General features: G+C 41.8%; 1 protein-coding gene across 2 annotated transcripts in view; it reads right to left on the bottom strand.

The window, feature by feature from the left end:
* TBX20 (T-box transcription factor 20) overlaps positions 1–18,247 on the bottom strand; it is a 140,305-nt gene that overhangs the window by 77,918 nt on the left and 44,140 nt on the right. For both annotated transcript variants that reach the window (XM_078688227.1, XM_078688228.1), the window contains exons 4-5: positions 16,671–16,779; positions 14,618–14,776 (exon numbers count right to left, since the gene is read on the bottom strand). In XM_078688227.1, the coding sequence (XP_078544353.1) occupies positions 14,618–14,776; positions 16,671–16,779 (268 nt within the window). The remainder of the gene's footprint in view (positions 1–14,617; positions 14,777–16,670; positions 16,780–18,247) is intronic.

The following is an 18,247-nucleotide window of genomic DNA, read 5'->3' as shown; positions in this document are numbered from 1 at the left end:
TCCCAAATTTCACGAAATACACTTAAGCTCAACATGACGATGATATCAGTACTCATATGTCCCAATATTTGCACAGGTAAAGTACATAGACAGCAGCACTGGAAGTACATGGGTGGAGGTCCTACTATATCAATTTGTTCCTGGGAAATACTACAAATACTATTACACTCCCATTTATACGCAGGAGCACGTCTAAGACTTCCTTGCACCTCTTCACCTAACTCTTTTATATTTCAAGGAACATATATTTTTTTTCAATGAGACTCCTATCTTTTACTTCATAACATCAGTCAGTTGTTTTAACTGCATACACTAATTAAATCTCTTGAAAGTAGCTTTCATCATTAAAGAAAGGCTCAGTAGTATGTATATTCTTCAATTCTACTTTGAACATTTTGCAAAAGTTACTTTTACTAATAAGCTTTTTTTATTTTTGTCGTAGACAATGCTGTTGTATCCAGTATTTTTATTCGGTTTAGTATCAAAATAAATAGTTTATGCTTCAGAGGAAACACTTTATCAACCACACTCAATATATTATTTTTGTTTGAGTTCTGCTTTTCTCATTTAGTGTCCCTCATTTTTCTTAGCAAGTTCTAAATTACTCTATTTTCTAAATATTCTTATTCATATTTCGCTAAACTGTTTCCACCACTTTGTCAAATTAAGTGTTTTTTATATAATTTTTTACTTTTAATCTGACATACTCCTTCTCCGTTACAACTTTGGAGAGGTGACGTAAATTAAAAGCCGCAGTGTAAGTAAATGGGTGAGTTCCTACAAGAATTAATCAAAAGTTAAGTTTCAGTGCATTCTGTATTTGTAAATAGTTAAATATGTTATGTTTGCTTCTTAATTGGTCGGTTTAAATTGTATTCTAATATGTTAATAAAATGTATTTGTAATGTTATAAGTTTACTTATTATTAATTTAACTTTAGAGTCACAAACTCACCCATACAGGTACTCATACATTGACTCACATACCTATACAGTCTATACAGTCATTCACACAGGCACTGACAGACCCACACACCGTCACACGCCCACTCCAAATCCCATACAGTCAATGACAGACCCATTTACACATGCAAACATCTACTTACATAAAAATAGTGGGCAGTGCTTTTTTTAACCATGATATTTATGGCTGTTTTTTCGCAACTTATTTCAACAGTACATCATTTGTGGTGTATGTGCATACATCCTGAGAACAGTTGAAGGGAAAATGGACCCTAGGGAACACATTTTACAGCAACAAACACGTGGCATTTTGCATAGTGTGTAACCATCTTACTCAAATCTTCACAGGATGATGATATTATGATGATTGCAGCTGATGAAGGTTCTCCCAAGGGTGCTGTAGATGTGAAATATTCTGCTGCACCTCCTATCTACTGCATTATTCAGTTGTACACACTTTCATGAATTGCTTTTAAGTACTTCCATATGGAACTTGTTCTATGTGAATACTTCTTGGTAGTGCTGCGGGGTAACTGTATGCCTCAAATAATACACTGAACATATTTAGCTGTAATCTTTTACCCTGAAGGTATTGTAAAATGCTTGCAGACATCATTTTATTTGGGGTTTGCTGGTGTTAGGATACACCTGCATGTGTTTAAAGTGGTTGTGCACAAAACTGTATTTGGAAAATGCTAAATAAGTTGTGTTATGTTTATTTATTTATTTATTTGTAGAGAGTGCAATGCAGCGTTCCTTAACTGTGATGAGATGGTGTACAGTTTTGAGGCTTTTTTCTAGAATCTATATGATCGTTTTTTCCCCACTGTTCAATGATGACTGCTTAAAAAGTACATCCTTTACAGTGTGTAAATAAAGAAGCTGAGAACATTAAAAAAGGGAAAATGAAATGCGTCTTTATATTAATAAATACTTTTACAATATGACAAATGTCTAGTTATTTTTTAGAATTATGTATTCATGCATTGTTGACATTGTAAGTTACTTTTGTAATTCTATTAATTGTAAAACTAATAAATACTTCATTTTTTTCTTTTAAAGCAAATCAATGGCACCATCTATTGGGGTAATGTACTTTATTTACTAATTAGCTCTTGCAGTGTGGTTCTCGAACTTTAGATTTTGAGGTTGCACACCCAAAGATTGATTGCTTCAGTTACTAATACACCTAGGCACACACTTCCAACATGAGCCCAAAGTGGAAATAGCAAAAGGAAGGAGAAGATAGCTTGGAAAAAGGTTTTAAGGTTCTTTCTAAACTTTTTGGGATCCTGAAGGCTGGGTAAGTCAAGCGAGAGTTGGTTCCAGGACACCGCTGGCGTGTAAGCAAGGAAGCTGCCACCCGTCCTTTTATGGCAGAATCTGGGGGTGCAGGCCCTCAGCATTGTGGAAGAGCGAAGTTGCCTGGTAGGGGCATAGAACTGAAAGTGTTACCTTGAATACACTGGACTGAGCCCATAAAGGGCAGCATGTGCCATTACTAGGAGCTTGAATTTAACCCGTACTTTCGCAGGTAGCCAGTACAAGTTCCGAAGGTGCTGTCTAATGCTGATCCTTTTAGGGAGGTTGAGGAGAGTTCTGGCCACTGCATTTTGACCAACCTACAATTCATCTAGTAGATAGCTGGGCAAACCGTGCGGCCCGGAAAAGGGCCACAGCACAAGCCCCAATGCGAAAAGGCATGTTTGGAAACATAAGTTAAAGAAGAGGGAGAGACCCCTATGGTTTACACAGGGAAGGGGTACAAGGGAAGATTCAAAAAGACTCACACCCTGTGGCGTTATGTCAGAGAAGACACATCCCTCTCAGAAGATCTACACATCTATGTTTAGATTTTAACAAAAACTTTTGTCCTCATGAAGGTGAAAAATATAGAATAAACACCGAAATGCCGCGTCGACTTTTATTTAAACTGCTTTTCAAAGCTTTTTAACTATAAAAATAGATTGTAACCCAAAGGGGATGAAGGTGATTAATGATTTGTGTATCAATGTTTTATTTAATAAATTTGAATTTTGAATACTGGCAATTCAATAGCAAAATCCTTTGAGAAATGGTATGCTATACTGTGAGATTTGGCATTGTGGTAAGATATGTTGTATTGAAACACATACTGCTAGGGCAATTGTTATTATTATGAGTAATAATAAGACACTAGTGTAGATCTTCTTAGAGGGACGTGTCTTCTCTGACATAACGCCACAGGGTGTGAGTCTTTTTGAATGTTTGAAAATATGCCTATCCCCTGTGGCAGACACCATGCGGTGCCTGCCACATGATGCAGGGTGATTGTGGGGGCACCACAGGTGGCCCCCAGGGCACATAGTGGAGGGCCGCGGTGGACAGGAGCCCAGCTAGGGACCCCAGAAAAGCATTTTCTCGTCAAAAGGACCAACGTGAAGTGACTGGTGGAAAGGAGGATGATAATCCCCATGGCAGTGCTTGAGAAGGCACCGCCTCCATTGTGGGGAATGCGATTGGATTGACCGCCTGGCGGGCTCCTTGAGCCTGTCAGAGGCTGTTGGTTGGTCCCTGGGCCATTGCGGTCTGACCGACCACATCCTAAAGCTGCGGTATGACTGCAGATAGAGATGTTGGTGGGTCTGATACCGATAGCATATCGGTAGTGGTGCCACCGACATTGTAATCAGACCCTTAGTAATCAAAACAGACTCCACAAACTAAATAAAAAACACTAAGCATTAGAGGGACATAATACTTTAGAAATGGAATTTGAAAAGCCTTTGAAATTCACTGAAAAACAACAAACGTCACAGGGATGTTTAAGTTGGGAAATAGAAAGGAAAACATCTTAGAAATTCCTTGTCCCTGCAGCCTTTGGATGCAAAAATCCAAAGGTTGCCGGGACAATAGATAGGTTCAGATTTCATTTGTACAAAACCATTGAAATCCAGCTGTTATAGTTATCAGAGCTAACTATAGTTTATGCCCCCGCAGTGCACTACTTATGACCTTACATATTACATCACTCATGACATCAACAAGGACATCATCCAGTGAATGAAAGTGTTTTCTTAGAGTTTATGAGTTTTAAACATATATACTATGCTACTACAAAAGTTAAAAAGTATCCGAGGTGTACTACTAATAAGTGATACTACTTCACACAAAATATGTAAATGACTGTGTGACTGTGTGTATCCATGTGTGAGTGGGTGTGTGAGTGGCTTTAAGGGTGTGTGAGTTGGTGTGAGAGTGGCTGTTTGGATGTATAAGTATCAAAGAATTAAACATATAAATAATGTGCATATCAAAGTGAACGCACAGGATATCCGTAGGATTTTGCAGTATGTTTTCTATGCCTATGGCACACTCAAGCCAATATAAAGTGCTGGAAAATGGCGGGTTGGTCATGTGACCAAGACTGAGTGAGGTTAAAACGCTTATTTTTCTCTTGTGCCGAAAATAGAGCAAGTGTGAAAAGCAAATGCTGACTGGAGTGGCTTGTTAGTTTCTCATAGATTCTGTAAATCCGCTTGAAACTTTGTTGCAGTATAAAAAATGCTTAATACCTATCTACTAAAATGCATACGCCTTTACCAATCAAGCCTTTACAATGAAATTTGTTGTAAAGGCATGCGTGGTAAAGGTATATTCATTGTAAACTCCTGCGTGGTAAAGGTAATGCGTGGTAATGACACTCGCGTTGTAACGGCTGCATTGTAAAGGTAATGTGTGGTAAGGGCTGTGTTATTATTGCTGTTTCCCACTGTGTGTGTGGCAAATGCTGTGTGTGTATCAATCAATCAATCAATCAATCAATCAATCAGGTCATTTGTAGAGCGCACTACTCACCCGTAGGGTCTCAAGGCGCTGGGAGGGGGGGGGTGCCGCTACTGCTCGAACAGCCAGGTCTTGAGCTTCCTCCTGAAGGAGAGGTGGTCTTGGGTCAGGCGCAGATTGGTCGGAAGTGAGTTCCAGGTCTTGGCGGCCAGGTAGGAAAAGGATCTTCCTCCTGTTGTCGCTCTTCGGATGCGGGGGACGGCGGCGAGGGCGTGGTTGGTTGATCTGAGGAGGCGCTTGGGAGTGTAGAAGTTGATCCGGTTGTTGAGGTAGCTCGGGCCTTGGTCGTGTAGGGCTTTGTGCGCGTGGGTGAGGAGCCGGAAGGTGATTCTCTTGTTGACCGGGAGCCAGTGCAGATCTCTCAGGTGTCCGGAGATGTGGCTGCGTCGGGGGATGTCGAGGATGAGTCTCGCCGAGGCGTTCTGGATCCGCTGGAGTCTCTTCTGGAGTTTGGCAGTGGTTCCGGCGTAGAGGGCGTTGCCGTAGTCCAGTCGGCTGGTGACGAGGGCTTGGGTGACCGTCTTCCTCGTCTCGGTGGGGATCCACCGGAAGATCTTACGTAGCATGCGCAGGATGTTGAAGCATGACGAGGAGACGGCGTTGACTTGTCTGGTCATGGAGAGGGAGGAGTCCAGGATGAAGCCCAGGTTGCGTGCGTGGTCCGTCGGTTTGGGTGCGGTGCCCAGGGCGGGGGGCCACCAGGAGTCGTCCCAGGCGGAGGGCGTGGAGCCCAGGATGAGGACCTCCGTCTTGTCTGAGTTCAGTTTCAGGCGGCTGGTCGTCATCCATTCGGCTACGTCTCTCATCCCTTCGTGCAGGTTGGCTCTGGCGGTGGCGGGGTCGTTGGTCAGGGAGAGGATCAGCTGGGTGTCGTCGGCGTAGGAGATGATGTTCAGGTTGTGTTGGCGTGCGATGGCCGCGAGGGGGCTCATGTAGACGTTGAAGAGGGTTGGGCTCAGCGAGGATCCTTGGGGTACGCCGCAGATGACTTTGGTGGCCTCTGACTTGTACGGTGGTAGGCGGACTCTTTGTGTTCTTCCGTCGAGGAAGGAGGTGATCCATTCCAGTGCCTTCTCCTGGATTCCGATGTTGCTGAGGCGCTGTACTAGGGTGCGGTGGCAGACAGTGTCGAAAGCCGCGGAGAGGTCCAGGAGGATGAGGGCCGCTGTTTCTCCGTTGTCCATCAGAGTTCGAAGGTCGTCGGTGGCGGCGATGAGGGCGGTCTCGGTGCTGTGGTTCGCTCGGAAGCCGGACTGTGAGGGGTCGAGGGATCCATTCGTCTCGAGGAAGGCGGCCAGCTGTTTGTTGACGGTCTTCTCGATGACTTTGGCCGGGAACGGGAGGAGCGAGATGGGACGGTAGTTCTTGAGGTCGGTGGGGTCTGCTGTGGGTTTCTTGAGGAGAGCGCTGAGTTCGGCGTGCTTCCAGCTCTCAGGGAAGGTGGCGGAGTCGAAGGAGGTGTTGATGTCCCGCAGGTGGGGTGCGAGGACAGCGTCGGCCTTGTTGAAGACGTGGTGAGGGCAGGGGTCAGTCGGAGATCCGGAATGGATGGAGTTCATGGTGCGGATGGTGTCTTCGGTGCTGATCGGAGTCCAGGTGCGGAGGGTGGTGGTGGGTGGCGTCGTTGCGGTTGTGGCTTGCGTTGGTTGGTTGTTGAAGCTGTTGTGTATGTCCGTGATCTTGTTGTGGAAGTAGGACGCGAGGGAGTTGCAGAGGTCTTGCGACGGTGTGATGTCGTTGTTTCCGGCGTTGGGGTTGGAGAGCTCTTTCACGATGTATCATAAATATATCACATAGTCAAGTTGCACCAAAGCCTTTTATCCTTCTGAGGCTGATGATGCCAAGAGGAAATTCAGTTTGTGGTGAAAACTAAATATATGGTGGTAATTACTTTCACATAAAGCCATAGTAGTCTAACCTTCCTATTTATGGTGTGACAATAGATGCCGATTTAAGACTTTTTGTACATTCTCCCATATAAAATAGCTTATGGTCATTTGTGATATTACAATCCAGACAGTGATTATCAGAGGAGACTGTCTCCAGAAAAATGGAGACATTATTCGTACAGAAGCAGGGCCAATGAGGCTCGTGACTTAGCATTCAACTGTGTAGCAGTGGTTTGACTGCTTCGATAGACACATGACCTTTAAATTTTAAAATACGAGATAGTTTGTTGAAAGTGTAATGTGTTTAGCCTTTATCAAATAACAAATACAAATGTAATTAACAGCAGCATTGAAATTAATGAATGACAGATTGATGACTTTGTGTCGTACAAGGAAAGTTCTACCTAGAACTCGTAGGCTGGTGGGCATGCCCTTATCGGCGTGCACATTTGTGTGCACATGCATGTGCATATGTAGATATATTCCTTAAAAAACACTTGTTGTTGGCACTTTATGCTCACAGTCAAAAACCTAACAATTACTGTTATTCCACAACTAGGGTTAACTACCACACAAGTGCCCCATTTCACTGCTGGTGACCTCATACATGACAGATGACATTACAAATGACATATCAATGACATCCCTAACTATACAATATAATTTACATTACATGGCGATGAGAGGCCGCTGCAGGTTCATTCACAACTAACGTATACCATGACAAATTTTAAATATCTTTAAGGCTGCATTTCCACTGTTACATATAGGTAGCCTCTCAGATAAAATACATACAGAGCAGGGAGGGTACTACATTTACACACACAATTGATTCTTCTCAGTCATTGAAGCAGGTCTATGTCTGCAGTACCACTGTTAACCTCTAAATGTCCTCTCGCTAGGTATGCAGATATTAAAGGTTTGTGTGTCATCAGACACATGAATTGCTGTTGTATGGCTGCAGTGCTACTCTGAAGATCCACGTCTTCACAAATGACACACTGCATCCATAGCAGTAAGAATTAGGAGTTGCCCGAGCAGGCAAGAGCGGTGGGGCACTGGGGCGGGATGGGGGTACTCGACAGACGACAAAGGTAAATCAAATAAATAATTAATTTTCCCTCGTGTACATCTCTCAAGGCCCGCCAATCCCGCAACACCGCTCTTACCTGCACCGGCCGCTCCTGGTAAGAAGTACCATTATATGCCCCTGGATTGTTTTTTCAAAATACCCGTTAGTGCTGTCACATTATGGGTGGAAAAGGCCTGTCCCCCCTAAATTTCCAATGCCTGTCTCCAAACCTAAATGTTTGCTGTTAAGAAGTGCTTTATTCTTTTATCAGAGTGGCAGTGTGTTGCTTGACTGAGCCTCCATGTACTGTAGATGTGCCAACATATTTTGAATTGTATAATTTGTAGCCACATCAACAACATCACTGGCAACACAAGTTTTTAAATCATCTGTTCTTGTCTTATGAAAGTTTATAAGCAGTGCGTGGCTGGTTCAGGTAGGAAGATTGCTTTGCTACCATAACTGGAGAATTTCACTATTTTTTCAGCCTTTCGTCCATAGCGATAGGAGGACTTGAACTGAAGTGTAACCTTAACTTGAAATTAACTATTTTTTCAGCGAATTGCATGGGTTTTTAATGATATATGGATAAAGTACCATATGTCATTCATTATAATGATATTGCAAGACATAGAGGAGTTACATGATGATGTAGAGGAAGGAGGACGACAGGCGAGTTCCTTTATAAGGTTATGTAACACCAAGGTGACTTGAATTATCCTTTTAAGGTATAGCAAAGAGTATTTTATTCCTTACAAAGCATGCTCAAACCATTACCCTTCCCGAACACCTGTTAAAACCATGGTGTCTTTCTCTTTCATATAAAGGCATGAAGAATAAAAGTAGCATCTGTAATGCGAAATTAAACACACTAGAAATTTGTTACACAAAATATTATAATCAATTTAATATGTCATATAAAAAATGCTGCAGCTTCAAATGTGTAGAAGCATGCAGTGAGTCTATTTTTCCTGTAAAATAGTGTGGAAAAAATTAACTAGGATGCCATAAATATCTAATTTCTGATTATCACTGTTTATTTTAGAAAAACAGACCATGAAAAGCCATTTCCATTTTCGTTATTAAACTGCAAATGTAATCATGCTCTTCGTCCTGGGCTGCTAGCAGCAGACATTATGATGTCACACTGTAAGAGCTTATTACAGTTGAGCAGATATGTCATTTTCTTTATTACAGGTGACTAGCGAAGTCTCAACACAACGGTAATAGGAAATTAGCACAGGTTTTTATACAAGGGTTGCACCTAGCCATGTAGTGTGTAATTCAAGTATTAAATTGTGTGGTTAGTCCATGTCTGGCCCACGCCTTGAAGGTACAGGAAACAGGGCACAGCATTTCACCATGCCATACACCCACTTGCAGTGACCTAAGTATCCATTGCATATGGCCCATGGGTATACAAATGGAACAATTTACAGATGAGACTTTCCGGCTTGCCCTGTGACCAGACCCATACACAGTATTCACTGTATTTAGCATCAATAATAATCTCTGATCAGTAGCCTACCAAAGTGTCCATTATGCATCGCTTCTGGCAACAAGCATATCAGTAGTCTATTCCCTCTTTGTCTTACCTGGGCATGGATACTGGGTAAATGACATGGACCCATGCCATGCCCTGTGTCCAGTATCAACAGGGAATAGACAAAGGCCATGCCTTGTGAAAATGAAAGCATGGATACTGAACTGGACATGCTCTGTGGGGAGTAGCTCTAAGGCATGGTTGAGTCACTACTAGCACTAGAATAAGATAAGAGCATTGTCACATACCCTGCATGCAATGTCTGCATTTCTGGTGTGTAAAATGGTCACAAGGCATGCCAATGTCTAGTCTTTGTGGTGCATATAAATTAGTCAATGCTCTATGGATAATGTGGGCATGGGAATGGGGCAGAAGGTATGGTTGAAGGTCATGGTATGTGCTGAGTAGCTCCTGTGAAAGGTGTTAACAAAGACTATTGGCACTATGGACACAGGTAAAGGGCTTATTCAGGGTGCCAGCAGCTTGTTGGATATAGTATACAGCCGCGGCCCGTGGAGGGAGCAGGCAGGCCGGGCGGGGGAGGGGCAGGGTGGGGGGTGATCAACACTAGAATCTGGATGATTGCAGTTAAGTAAACATTTAAATTAATAAAATGAATTTCGTAGCTCACCCTGCATCGCAAAATGTGATTCAGGGCACCGAACGTAATTCGTTTTATTAATTTAATTATTTACTTGCCTGGAATCATCCAGATTCCGGTGTTTATCACCCCTCACCCTGCCCCTCCCCCGCCCCGCCTGCCTGCCCCACCGCAACTCCCTCCACGGTCCGCGGCTGATAGTATACATAGAATAATCAAAACCTGAACTTTGTCTGCATGCTCAGCCCACCAACTATAGGGGCATAGGGACAAAGAGGATTCACAGCATGACCTGTGGACACATGGCATGTGTATTACTTGCTAAGGAGTAGGGCACATCAGGAAGTAGGGCCTACAGGACCTGATTTAGACCATGGTGTGCTTTATGCATAAAGGGATATCAGATCATACAGGCCACGGTTTGCTACTAAATCCTGGAGGAGGTACATACATCACATTTGCTTCACTTGTGCCCTGAGTGCATACATACATGGACAACATATTACCCTCCACATAGCATGCACAGGCAATGGCTTTCTACAAGCTCTGCATATGCCAAATGCATAGGCAGGGAATTCACCTGTTTGTAGAAGGATGCACAGCATGGTCTATGGCGACTTCAAGTCCCCACTACATACAAGACTTAGCTCTACTTTCAACAAGGTTGTCTAGTAAAAATAGAGGATCTAACAACAGAGGTCTATACTCCTACTGACACACTCTCAAAGCATCTGGTTACAATTCTCAGCTCAAGCTGTACTTGTGAGCCTTAACAACTCCATGTGAGGTCACTTTCCTAGCCCCTGGTGAATTCTTGTGGCAAATTGGATTTTCTGCTGGGGGCATAAAAAGACCAGCCATTGCATCTCCGTATCCTCCAAAAATGCTCACATGCTACTCACTGTGCCCATTCCCTCCTGGGAAACCACAAACCATAACATGTAAATTAATTGCACCTCTCCCAGGTGCTTTTGGGGCAAGATCTTGGTCCAAGGTGTTTTTTCTTTGGGATGGCTGCCACACTCGTAAGCTATTTCCTTCTTCTGTTTGCTTTTATATCAGTTTTTAAGGTACCCACCGGGCTGTAAATCTCCAGCAAGTGCCTCGGCCTCTCAATGGGGCACCCGTTCTCTTAAACAAAAAATGGGTGTGGCCCCTCTGATGTGTGTGTGGTCACTGGCAGGTCTGCACCCATCTGGCACTCTGCCATTCAATGCTGGTCTTGTGAGGCCGATGCCTTCGCTGCTCCCACCTACCTTCTTCGAGCTAGTGAGTGAGCGGGTCGATCACAGCTGTGCCCTGCTAACCTGAGGATCCCCCCCATATAGGCTAATCCATACAGGCCCTGGGGCTACCCAGGCCCGTGGTAGCTGGCTGATTGGTCTGCCTTGCACAACTTTATGAACATTTGACTGTGTTGTTCAGGTAGGTCAACCACAGGGTAGATCCACACCTCAGTGGCTCCCTGGCATCTCAACTCTAATACCACCAGGGATTCCCTTACTGCCAGAGGTGCCTCCAAGTGCCTGGGGTTTGAAAAACAGAAGTCTGTGGAACCTTCTGCATGGGTACCACCACAAGATCTGTTCTCTCCATCATGATGGGCAACTACTTTTCTGCAGAGCTGGTACGGACAGCCAATAGGGTCCAAGAAGCACCAGTCCAGAGTGTTCAGCTGCAGGCAGGGGTTTATTGGTCTGTCATTCATCACCATGATTCCACTTTTCTCTTCAAGTCTCTGTCCCTGTGCAGAGGTTTTTAAAAAAGGGGGCATATTTCTCAAGATGGGCAATCCTACCCAATCCAGTAATGCCACTTCACTAGTCCACTCCTGACTGACCTTTCCTAGGATCTCTCACAAACTGCCCAACTCCCCTGAACAGCACTTGCGGATTTTACAAGATGGTAGAACCAAATAATTTTCTTTAAGGCCTCTTCCCTTGCTCCACCTCTAACTAACACTGCAAATCTAGTTTCTTCCCTCTAAGGTAACCTGTGGACTAGCCGGTGCCAGAATGCTGCCTGCTCCCCCTTTTTACTGTAAGAATGGCATGCCTAGGCTTGCCAGTGAATGTCAGCTAACCATTCTATGTAGATTTCTCCCTTGCCATCTTCCTCTCCATGGAGAAGGCTAATCCCTCCCAAAAGTACATGTTGTCCAGGAAGAGGCCTTGAACTACCAGCTAGCCAGCAGAGTAATTAACTTGGCACAGGAGGGCAAACAAAAACCCAATCTCATTAGGGAAATATTACAAATATCAAAGTGCATCAAGTCATGTGTGGTCAAATTAATGTTTTATATGCATTCAGGTCCCAGTTAAGCATGGAAAATAATTTGCCTCGGTTATATAATGGTTACGGTAAAGAGATGTGCACAGGTAAAATAACTGCTGAAATTCAATTTTCTTATTTTTTGGATTATAACCATAAAGTCAATTTGACTGATTTTGTTAGGGAATGTAAAAGTTTTTTTTATATTGTAAGTTCAAATCTAGACTTAATAAGAACAATAAAATAAAGGCTTTCTGCGTATTTCTAGAATTTTATAATGCTATAGTTTAATCAGCAACTGCAATATTGTGCATGCTTTTGTAGTACTTAGCCTGTGTGCATTATGGTACCAACCCTTTGTGCAGTAGGCCTGCTTGCTGTAACCACAATGGTACTGTGTGCATAAGCATGATCAACAGTAATTTGTGTTCACAGTATTACTGCCTGCAGAATCTTCAGAACATGTCCTGAGGTTATTTGTAGATGGGAAAGAGCATATCATTGACATCAACACCTAAAGGTTATGGCCAATGGCTATGTCCAGTGTACAGTATTAATGTGCATCTTACCTACTGATCATAGCCTGCAAACATGTCTAGCAAGCACTGAACAGGTTTTCTGGCCTTTGATCACCTAATTTTCAAAGTTTGTCTTCTTGCAATAACTCCAGGACTATGTTGAGTAGCCAACCGCCATAGTCTTTGGAAATGAAAATGGTACATGCCCTTTGACCATTCCTTCTGCACACTATCCTGAATGGGAAATACAACTTTTGTGACAACTACCTACAATTTTACACCTTGGCTGATCTTAATAAATGTTTTTAAGATTAGTCCACAGCATTTTCAAAACCAGCTGCATCATTTATAAAGCCATCACGACCAGCTCCGTTGCCTATCTTGCAGACAAGTCTTGCATCGCTGCAGCCAGGACACCATTAGACTGCAGACTAAGAAGTATAAAAAAAGAAAAAACGCATGGCAGTTAAACTTTTCCACAGTCACAGCCCATGCAGGTAAGAGCGGTGGGGCGGTGGGGCTGGGTGGGGGGTATTGCAACAGACGATGATGAGGGGAAATTAAATAAATAATTGATTTTCCCTCGTCATGGTCCATTGAAATCCCCCCCCCTACCCGGCCCCACCACTCTTACCTGCAGGGGCCGCCCCTGTTTTTTTTATTTTACGCCCAGGAAATAGAACAACATCCCTATATTTTTCTGGATTGTGCTGTCGATATACCATATACATACATGTATATAATGAGACTTCTTGGAAATTTAAAAGAAAAAAACCAACTTTGTACCAATTAATCAAACTGTGCCAAATTGCTTCGCTCTTGCAGGCGAAGTCACATACAAGTCAGAATACTGATGTAGCAAATAAGGTGAAAGCCAAATTCGTATGTAAGCATTCAGCAGGTCAGTGCACAAAATGTGCAAATTGCCTTAGCTCTTTAAAAAGTATTAAAGAAAACATTTTCGGCCTTGCACCATCCATATGAAAATATTACTGGCCAGCTTTGGGGAAAGGGAATTTCAAAGGATTCATTGTATACCGTGCCTTGAACATGTCTGCGCAGAGTACCAGGTAAACCTGTTGCATGTTCTATAATCGAGGCATCTCTTAATAGTGGCACACATTAAACGTTTAAATATTATTATTTATTATTGCTTAATGATGTGTAAAGCATTCATACAGCCAGAGACACAGACACTTTAAAGCATTATATGAGGTAAATGTGCAAATATGCCTCTCAAATTAAAAAAACATACCGGATTACTCAATGACACCGTTTTGCTGGCAGCGTTATATCACTTATAGAGCATGTATAGAGTACTTTCTAAAGCCATGCAGCGAGCTGAACTGTCCTAATATAATCTTTAGTGCTTGCCTTTAAGTTGAAAGTGGAAACATTTGACTCACCATAAATGGATGACATGTTGACTGGAACTGACCATTGGTCCTGGTTAGGTTGTTTTCCAAAATGAAATATTTCTGCACAATCCGCAATGATGTGTGCAATGTAATCATCTTGACTATTGTATAAACGAATTCTAAGTATTTGTTTCATACATATTTACTTAAGAAAGTGTCTGCTTCTACTTTGCTCTGACATTATCATTAATGTATGCGCGACCTGTATCCAAAGAGATAAGAGGGCTGAATTCCACTGTCCCTTTTCACAAAGTGTTTGCTATCTGGTTGCTAGATTGACTGAGTTTTACTCTTCTAGTGCATTTGCATTACTCCTGAATTCCAGGAACAAACCATACATTCTATGGAAGTAAGTCACAGCAAAAGCAATGTGAATCAGGCCCTAGGACTATATGGTGAGCATGTCGAAGATTTAAATCTCCGCCAACACTGAGCTGATGATCTTCATTTTCCCGGTTGTTGTTCTGCTGTGCCATGACATAAGAGAAAGTGGACCATTAACCAGGAAACCTACTTACCAACTGGTTTTGATAAGCTGTCACAGCTGTAAAGACCGTCTCTGGAAAGACGAATGTCCTGAATTCTTCTGATTTGAGGTTGAGCAGAGAGGCCGTGTGGTCCTTCTTTTTAATAATGTGGACCCTGGGCTGGTACTTGTGCATTGAGTTCAGGATGATCTGAAAAGCGGGATAGGTGTGCAATTCATGATTAAGAAATCTGGGCATTAAAATTCTCTACAAACAAGAATTGACGGCAGAATCAAACAAATCAGGGTAGATTAAACAAGAATGCAGATCAATAAGAAATGAGAAATGTAAATTCTCTGCTACAAAAGTAAATACATAAGGGTAGTATAAAGCAGGTGAATGTTGAGAGGCTTTTGTCCATCATTTAGGGTCTGTGATGATTTCTTGAGTACAAATTTCAAATGGTGCTCCTCCCCTACAATCAGTTATATTCATAAATATGACACACAAGTGGGCTTAGTACGAGGACCAATAAAGTGGGTATCAGTGACTACAAACGGAGGAGTCATCTGTTATTATGTGTGGTACCCTGAAGGTCCTATTAGAAATCAGGGACAATTGAGAGAATCAGTAACTCTAATCTAATTTACCACTCTTAAGGGGTGATTATGAATTTGGTGGTCCATCAGACAGCCGGACTCGCGGTGGCGTGGCAGTTACCGCCGACTGGCGGACAGACTGCCACATTATGACTGCGGTGGTCCCACTGCCACAGACCCGCCCTAACCGCTGGGGATCATGGATCCCTCGGCTCATGGATCCCGCGGCGATGGCACAGCATGTGAGGCACTAATATGCTGGTGGTGCTGCTGAGGCACTGCCAAGCATATTAGGAGTTTCTTCACTGCCACAGTTTTCATGGCGGTGAGCCTCCCATGAAAACTGTGGCACTGAGGAAAAAAGGGGGCCTAAAATAATGGAGACAAGATTTAAATTGTTACTCCTTAGGAATTAATATTAGATACATAAAATTATTGTGGCATGTAAAACAAAGAAATATTATAGTTTATGTTATATAAAATATTATCTTTAATTAATACATATTAGAAAATAGAAATATATTGTATGTGCTATAAATTAAAAGTCTATATCATTTTAAAATAATTATTTTATTCTAAAATATAATAATATACTACATTTAACATTTTGTATAAATTAAACCATTGAACTTTTCCTAAAACGAAAAAAGTACTTGAACGCCAAACATAACTTTTAACATAATGTAAAACTTTTAATTCGAAAATAAAAATGTTACTATCTTTGGGAATTTTTTTAATTGTTCTTTAAGAGGTTTTTTATAAATTTAGAAAACTGTTTAATTAATCATTTAGTCAAGACACATTTAATTTAGTGATTTACTGGGATATAATATTTATTTTAATAGTTCTAGATTTATGATAAATACTTAAAATAATTTACATTTCTACTTTTAGTATCATTTTTTAAAAAGAACTATAAACTTTAATATTTTCCCTATATTTTCCACTTACAGGTGAAAACTTAGTAGCAGTAACTTTACACTCATAAATCCTGTTCTCCGAGGCTTCATTATGGAGTGGAGCCATTTAAGTCTACACTCAGGTGTAATCTACACTCAAAAATGGTAAATAGCAAAAAAAAGTTTAGATTTACACTTAAGTGCAGTAGTAGTGAGTGACACTACAATGGGCCTGAGTATATTCAGGCCCATTGTTGTTAATGGTCACACATATAAATACATTGTCAATTATCATATTCTAACACAATATTTTACCCAAATATGAGTCTGGTGCTGATATCACCACTAAGTTTGCTTCTTTTACACCATATAGTCATACTAATAGGTACGTGTATTGATATCACATATTCATACTCATATGTACGTTTATACAACATATTCATATTAATTATTGCATGCATTTATACCACTAAGCCATACTCACACATGCATTTATTTCCAGTTATATTTGCAAGCATGTGCATGTATACCACATAGCTACACACACAAGCCTTTCTAACACAGAGAGTTACTCTAAGGCGCATGCCTTTCCATAGTCATACATACATGGCCGTGCTGGTCCAATTCATTGTTTGTGAGCTTCACTTTTTCAAAAGACACCATCTGCTTCAGCAGCTGTTCTCCCGTGAACGGGGAGTCCGGATGCACGTACAACCTGCATAAAGAAATGGATGCATCTGTTTTGTGATGGAGCACAGGTTAGCAATGTTTCTACCGATTACGTGTATCAAGGCATTTACCATAATCTGCATACTTTATTCACTACACAGTGGCCAATTCAGAAATCTTTTATTTTCACGATGTAAGTGTGACATGATCCTGAAAAGGTCATCATGTAGGCATGTGACTAACAAAGTGACAATGTGCTGCTGCGTACCTGTGGTGATACAATACATTACACGCACCTACTTTTCACGTGGGTGTTAAAAAGTAGGCGGTCCCAGGGGGCTGGCCTAAAAACAAACAATGCAAATTAAATAAATGGAAACAGCTTTTTGGAGCATTTAAAGGTTTGAAAGTCATTGCCCACTCTTAACTTAAGGCTTAAATTACTCCCACATCCTTCAGACACAAGTGGTGCAGAAACAGTGAAAAAGCACCTCAGATTGTTAAATAACTGCATGACTTGTTCAGGATGGGAAGAATACCTCTGAGGACTTATGAATAGTAATATTAGTATTTTCTACGTTTCTCAACCCAATATGGCTGTACTGAATGCACTGTGTGTGGAAGTCAACCGCAACAATGGGAAAGTACGATCCAATGTATGTCACTGATCACCTATGTTGACATGCAACCTTTATGTCAAGATAAACTGGTGAGCAGAACGAGGATGTACCTGGATAATTAAACATTTGTAATTTAAGTACCCTAGCTGACCTAACGGACCGCCTTTGAAAATCAGGCCCACACTGTGTAAGTTATCTAAAATAACCTGCAAAGGTTTTGCATCCACCATGTCGAAAGTCATTTTTCTGAGATCCTCTTTACAAATGAAAATTGATTCGCGAGTGAAACTCTTATATGAGTAAATGCTGTCTCCCGCACCACATCCAGAGATTATTCTCTCACATCATGTTGCTGTCAGTCTATGTAAGTGGGAAACCATATAGTTACATCGATAGTGGTAGAAGATAAGTAGTGCCAAGACCATCTATTCTGTAAAATGCTCTTATTCACTTCACAACACACCTCTTAGCCATCTTTCGACACTCAATATGGTCACTCCCATTTCCTTAAATGGGCAGGTTCTGTCTGGTACTATCGGCACGTTTTTATTTTGAGAAGGAGAGTACCTGCACTTCTCAAGGGAAACATAATACTTTTAATTGGAGAGTACCGGCACTTCTCAGAAACAAGCAGGTACTCTGGTACAGAGTGCCTGCACTTCTATTTTTCCATTTCAAGCACTGATCAATCCTCAGTGCCTGCTCTACCTTACTTTAATTCCTGCTCCTAGTTTGCTCATCCTTTCTGTTGGCATGAGCACATGAGCAGCAATCCTCCTGACTTCAAAGCATGGTATACTCAAAGAGAAGATTGAACACACAGTTCCTTCCACGATTCTTTGTTTTTAACAAAAGCCCTCAAAACATTTCTGTTTTCAAGATCCAATGGGACAT

This window comes from Lissotriton helveticus, chromosome 4_1, assembly GCF_964261635.1.
Source record: "Lissotriton helveticus chromosome 4_1, aLisHel1.1, whole genome shotgun sequence".
NCBI lineage: Eukaryota > Metazoa > Chordata > Amphibia > Caudata > Salamandridae > Lissotriton > Lissotriton helveticus.
The sequence above is the reverse complement of the archived record's forward strand: the minus strand, read 5'-3'. Positions and strand labels throughout refer to the sequence as shown.